Source organism: Cryptomeria japonica, chromosome 3 (assembly GCF_030272615.1).
Source record: "Cryptomeria japonica chromosome 3, Sugi_1.0, whole genome shotgun sequence".
Lineage (NCBI taxonomy): Eukaryota > Viridiplantae > Streptophyta > Pinopsida > Cupressales > Cupressaceae > Cryptomeria > Cryptomeria japonica.
This window is the reverse complement of record NC_081407.1, coordinates 72,672,655-72,679,199: the sequence shown is the minus strand read 5'-3', so window position 1 is coordinate 72,679,199 and position 6,545 is coordinate 72,672,655. Positions and strand designations below refer to the sequence as shown.

The window sequence follows — 6,545 nt, the reverse complement described above, 5'->3', positions numbered from 1 at the left end:
TTGTAAATGATAATGTAAATGCTCTAAATCAAGATGCAAAGTGATCTAAAGCATGAATAAAGGATATATTGGAGCTTATGCAAAGACATGAAAACAACATGAAATCATACCCAACCCTCAAGAGAAGAGTACAAGCCAATCTTCAGTCGGTAATCTCCTATTGTTCTTCAATGTCTTCCAAGCCCTAAATGGATGAATGAAATTGATAAATGCTTGATGGATGGATGTTGAATGTTGTTGAAGTCTTCAAAGATCTACTCTTTCGCTGCATCGAAGGTCCTTGAAAGCCAAAATTCGGATCCCTTCAAATGAAGAAAGAGAGCTCTTATATATAAAACCCTAGGTCTTAATTTTGACTTTTGGCCGACCTAGAGATTGAATATCCCGCCAATTGCTTGGGGTTAAGCTTTATTTTATGATTGGATCGCACTCCTAAAATTTCGGGAAAAATGTCCGGGACCATGTGCACTCCGGGCGCCATGGTCCTCTCCGGGTGCCATGGTCCCGACAACTTTTCACCAAATTTTCAGGGCCGTCGGATATGATGATTTTAGAGAGAATCCCGAAGTTACAGGTGATTTCGAGATGTTTTGACCCCCGAAATCAAGCCCCCAAGTTCAAAATAGGACCTAATTAGGGTTTTTGATTAAATGATGTATAGGAGGAATAAAATGAAAAGGGCACACTTTAATGAAAGGGCCCAACTTTATGATGTGGGAGATGATAAAATAGAACCTTAGACCTAATTAATTTGATTAATTAAGTGCTAAAGGGGAAATGCAATGCAAAATGCAAAATGACCAAGGCGGGTGCTAAACTAGGTGTGAAATTGTACCACCCTAGCAAGTGCGTACAATTTACGACGCTACACATACAACGGGACACTACCCAACAAAACAACCTTCAAAGTTGTTATCTCCACCGCGTCATGGCGATCTCTACACTTGCCCAACAAGAAAACCACAATGCAAACCGCATCCTAGTTCACGAACCACCATGGAAGACATGCGGCATCTCGGGGGACATTTGAAGACGAGCACAGAAAGAGAACCAAATCGAGCAACGCGGAAGCACCAAGTGTCCTTATCCTCACACAATGAAAGGTGGGGCCGAGAAATGCACCAAGTTATAAAAACCCAGCTACATGGCAGCTCCGCTTTCTCCCTACTTTGATCGAAAAATGCAAGCACATAGAGGCGATACCGAAACGCCACCTGGCTCACACGCTGGCAAATGGGAAAAAGGGTGAACACAGAGAAGAATGTTGCCTCTTGATCAAAATGTCACCTACAAACAATCCCGAAATAATATTAACAGATAAATCATAGAGTGTGGTGCATTGAATATTTCTTTTCTCTTAATATCTTATCTTATGATGGATTATAGAATGTGATCCAAAATATTAATGAAGGAAATTATTTACACATTTAATCTAAAAAAATATTTTCGAATAATTATAAAGAGTTGTGAAAATAAAATCATAAATTGTGAACTACAAGAATCATAGGATAGGAGGGGAAATGTGAAATATAAATTATTATTTAATTCACCATATTTTTACAATTGTGAATGAGCTCTTGAAAATGGAGCACAAAGAGGATATATAGTATAACAGACCGTTCAAATATTTTTATATCGAATGACATATGAATATGGTTCCTCCATTTTATTTTTATCACAGCTTCTTGAAGTGATTTATGGGGATGCTCCCTCCTTTATTCTACTGCAGTCCCTTCACGTGGAAATGCTTCCTCCATATCTTCTTTTTGTTTCTGTGCTAGAACGTTTGAAATAAGTGGCATTTCTCTTGTTGTGGTGATGATCTTAAACCATTGGTCCCCTGGTTCACAGCTTGAGTCCTTACTCAAACACTTGCACTCATTAGTCACAACAGATGGGCTGGAAGATCCATCAAGGCATACTGTACTACCATTTCCTACTGTTGCAGACAAGTGCAATTTAGAATCAGATATCATGTCCCACTTAGTATTGTCATCATCACAAAAAATTCCCATCCTTGCTTGTTCTCCTAGGCCACCAGCTTCTATGCAGAAGAATGTTCCTTTCAGCATGATGTTTTTGTCTTCAGTATATGTCCATGCATCAGTTTCTGTGCAAGGTCCCAAAATAAGATCTAAGCTCAACAAAGTGTCCCTCTGTAGACACATTCCTGTAGCTGGATGGTATATCATTTGATAAGGAGAATGTTCAGATAAACCAGGGCCTGCAACAATGTGAATGAGAGTGTAAGTCTATATGGTACAAAAGCAATTCTTATTATATTAAAAAAGTGTGCTTCTATGTTGGCTACTTCACAAGCTTTTTCCTTTTAATTTTGACGAATCTTAATTTTTGATGTAAAATAGTTGAATCCTTAGAATGATTTCAAATTAGAAAAAAATGAAGAGGTCTAAGAATCTTAGAGAGTCATTTTTTCATCTTCATAATAAATCTTGGAATGTGTGATCAGAAATATTGATATCAATAAATTTTACACAATTAAATTGAAAAACACTACACAAACCTAATTTAAATCTGATTTGTTTCCACTCGAATCTATAACTAATCATCTGCAACCACCCAATGTATACGTAGAAGGTCCCACAAATCCACATGATATTATATATTCTCTTGTGCACCTTACAGTTTTAGCCTATGCATTGTCGTCACGCAGACAAATATCTTGCAAGTTGTAGTCACGATGATAGACCAAAAGAAAAAAAACAAGAACAGGTCCTTTCTAAGAAGGGTAGGTATGAGTCTGCTGTCAGAAACATATTAAGCACCATTAAATAATCTCCAGCGGCTTAATTTGTGGAATATCTGGTTGGAAAGTAGTTTTCATTATTAAGAAATTAAAAAAGTGGGTAGATAATTGGAAATACTTGCTAACAAGTTGCATAGAGTTTTGAAGTGTTATTCATCAGATTTTTTATTTTTACATAAACCTATTACATTTTATTTATATATAATTTGCCAAACTATATATGAGACAAGAAGAGGAGAAAAAGGATCTTTCCTTTCACGCAAGAGATTCTATTGAGGTGGCATAGAAGTGGCTTTTCACTTCACTTTATCACAGACATTCTATGAGTTGCCATCTCAACTCCAATTCTGGGAGACCCCACAATGTGGAACTAAACAGTTGTTGGTGTATTTTCATAAAAATGGGTAACTAGGAACTTCAAAAAAGAAAACACACTTACTGCTCAAGACTAGTATCACAAACCTGCCAGCAAACTTTTTATTAGAAGCCTTCCTCATCCAAGAACCTAAGTAATTAGACTAGAACAGGCAAAAGTGTTAAAAAAGCCAATAGATTGAAAGAGGGTCTGTTTATATTGACTACATCTATTTATTTCTTTTGTAATCTAAATTCCGTTTAAATTACAGGAAGGTCAATGGATCCTTGATCTGCTGGTAAAGTTGAATGGTTCTTAGTGAGTCTACCAGGGATCAAGTCTTGTTGAGTGGAAGACTCTGACATCATGAGAGATGAGGCAGGGATCATGTTCCTAGCTGAAGAGGTTTCAGCCTAAAGCTTGTGTTTTCCTATCAGATAGCTAAAATAATTTTGTTGAAGAAAAATCTTTTTAAAAAAAACTACTAGAAGAACTGTTTCATGTATTAGATGATTAGAAAAAGTTATAGAGTTTGTTATTGAAGTAAAAACTCACCTTGAAATGGCTGTTGCAAAACACTTAATCTCGCTAGAAAACTTTCATTTCTTGGTTGACTCCAGTCCCCAGCAAGTAGTCCATATGTTTCATCCAATGCAACTTTTCCTGATCTTATATAATAACTTCCTTGAAGGGCCCAGTGAGCCCAATCCAAGTCATTCTCAGCAGCAAAAGCCAGAAAGCAATTTATGTATCTATTGTCATTGGCATTTGTTCCCCTCTGATCTATGCCAAATTCACTTATGAATAGAGGAGCAGTGTAGCTCATGTTAGGCGTAAGTAGAAATCCTCCTCTACTGAATACACTTGACATCACAGACCCACAGACCTGGTTGGCATTCCCATTGGCCCAAGCTTGTCCATCAGAAAATCCATACCAGTGCATTTCAAAGACAATCTTTTCCTTGAAACTCAGGCTCACTGGATTTCTGGATAAAAAATCGAGATTGGTGTCAAAGCTCAATCCTGTTGCAAAATTTCAGTTAAGTATTCATTACATTAGAAAGTGTTAGAAGTAAATAAATAATATAAAATTGCACAAAATAGATTTGTTTTGCATAAAAATAATCTCATAAATAAATAAATATATAACATTAATTTTTACAAATAAAAAAAAAGTTTAATGAAAACAACATTATAACATTTTTGAATATAAAAAAAGGTTAAATTAGTTCTATTAAAATAAAGCTAAACCAAAATATTTTGACTCCTACAATTTTAAGTATCAGCAGGAGAGGAATATGGTTGCTAAGCACAATTGGCCAAGAGGGATGGGGCTTCCTTCAAGTATGAAGACCTCTGAGTTAAATGGAAAATTATGTCTATGGTTCAATGCAAGAGGACAGTTCAAATTTTCTAAAAATGTTGATGAAACAATTTAGGAACCTTCAAAAGTAGGTTGTCTAATTAAAAAATTGGATAAGAAGATATGGAAAGTTAGTGGTTTCATAATTTTTTTTAACCCTATCTTCTTACAAGAATTTCAAAATAGGCCTAACAATCCTGCCTGATAAGCATTGGGGAAACTTTCAGGTCTACCTCAAGCAATTGGGGCTTCTATTTTACAGGCAGAGATTCCATATACTTTTATAACAGTTTTCCTGACTATTGTCAGACTTATCATTAAAATGTAAAAGCAGACAGTTTTGGAAATGACTATCCAGTCTCTAAGATGTCCAATGTATAAGTAACTTTCATATATCATAAATTATGTAATGATGCATTTTAAGAACTGAATAGCTGTTTCCCAGAGGATCAACAGTTTTATCATCTATAACAACTAGACAACCGATGCCACATGACCTGTAATGCACCAAAACGAACATATAAAAAGTTAAATAGTGTCTGGTATAGTAAGTTATAATGGCTTAAGCTATGTTAGTTGGTAGCGTAGTCATGGTAGAGGTTTGGTAATAGGTTAAGAAAAAGGGAAAAGCAAATCTACAAGAAGATTTAGTTGGGACATTGGTTTAGCTTGATGCCTGAAAGTATAACCAACACGTCAGGATTTGCTTTGTGGACGGCCTCTGCTCCCATCTGCATGTATTTATACCAGTCATTTTGGTTTTGCTTTGGGCCTCTGAGTTCATTCCTTAGACTCATTCCCACAACCTGACTAGTCCCATTGAACGTTGAAGCTACTGTTGTCAGGCCTTTAATCCATACATCTGGCTTAAAATCCTTGTCCCCAAAGAATCCATTGCCATCTGAATTGCTGCAACACCATCCAGGGCTGCTGATATGATTGTCCAAGATCACCTTCACGTTGCTGGAACCCAAGCTTGAGACCACTACTTTGTATACCGCTATAACAGATAAGTCAAGGAGGTCTGGATTATAGGTTTCTATGCCTGATTCTGCATCTGTGAGGTTTAATTTTCTCACGGACTGCCTGACTGTTATAGATCCCAGAGAAGGATCTGTGAACATATAGAGAGCCCAAGTCAAGCGAACACAGTTAAAACCCATTGCAGATATGCTTGCAGTTATTGCATCAAGTGGTTGCCTATCCAGACCTTCTACAACCATAGTATCTACATGTGAGACCCAGTTAACACAGGCAAGCTTTACTCTGTAGCCATTTTCGTCCACAATCCATCTGGAGCTTGCATACAGGGGAGAAGAGGCTACCCATTTGTATGTCAAAGACAAAAGAAGAAGCACGGACAGTGCTTTTATTGTCATTGCAGGGGTCATGGAAAACAATTTTAACTTGGTAAGGCTGAGGGCTCAAACACTGACTCGGGCTTTGTGGGATTAAGCTCAGCTCGCAAACAGAGCTGAAATTGGATCGTTGGAAAAGTTTTTCTTTCTAATACTGGTGAATCTAGAATTAGATTCAATTGGAGAGAGAGATCAATTCCATTAACAGTAAAAGCCCAACAGTGTCAACTCTACTTACATGGCTAGAGGATTCTAGAATTACCCAACATTCACAGTACGAAAAGGTCAATAGTATCACACCTACTTAAGCATAGCAAACCTCAGTTGCAGAGAAAACTTCTAGCATGGCCTTATACCATGAAATTAGTATCATTTATGTAAACCACACCTAATCCAAACATTATTTCACCCCAGCTATGTCAGCTATAAAAGCTCAAATGTGCAACCTAGATCTTAATAGTAGGGCAAGGGAATGCAAAGACTTAGAATTAGGGTAGAATAAATACATGGGCTTTTTGGTTTGTAGTTTGTAGTTGTACAAATTGCCATTTTTGGTGTTACTAGTCTTAACTTGTAAGAAAGACAACGATCAACAGGGTTTGCTTGACGCATCTCCAGTTAAAAACGTAGAGAATTCTGACGGGTTTTGACTGTTTTCCACGCTACACATAGGATGCCCTCTACTCTAATTGCTTTCGTCTT

General features: G+C 36.9%; 1 protein-coding gene across 1 annotated transcript; it reads right to left on the bottom strand.

Annotated features, from left to right (window-relative positions):
• Positions 1-1,517: 1,517 nt before the first annotated feature.
• Positions 1,518-6,323, bottom strand: LOC131032375 (glycosyl hydrolase 5 family protein). Its single transcript, XM_057963333.2, has 3 exons — positions 5,162-6,323; positions 3,678-4,145; positions 1,518-2,224 (listed from the first exon to the last, which is right to left on the bottom strand). Exons 1-3 carry the CDS (start codon positions 5,874-5,876, stop codon positions 1,716-1,718), a joined length of 1,692 nt encoding a protein of 563 aa, XP_057819316.1. The 5' UTR covers positions 5,877-6,323; the 3' UTR covers positions 1,518-1,715.
• Positions 6,324-6,545: the final 222 nt, after the last annotated feature.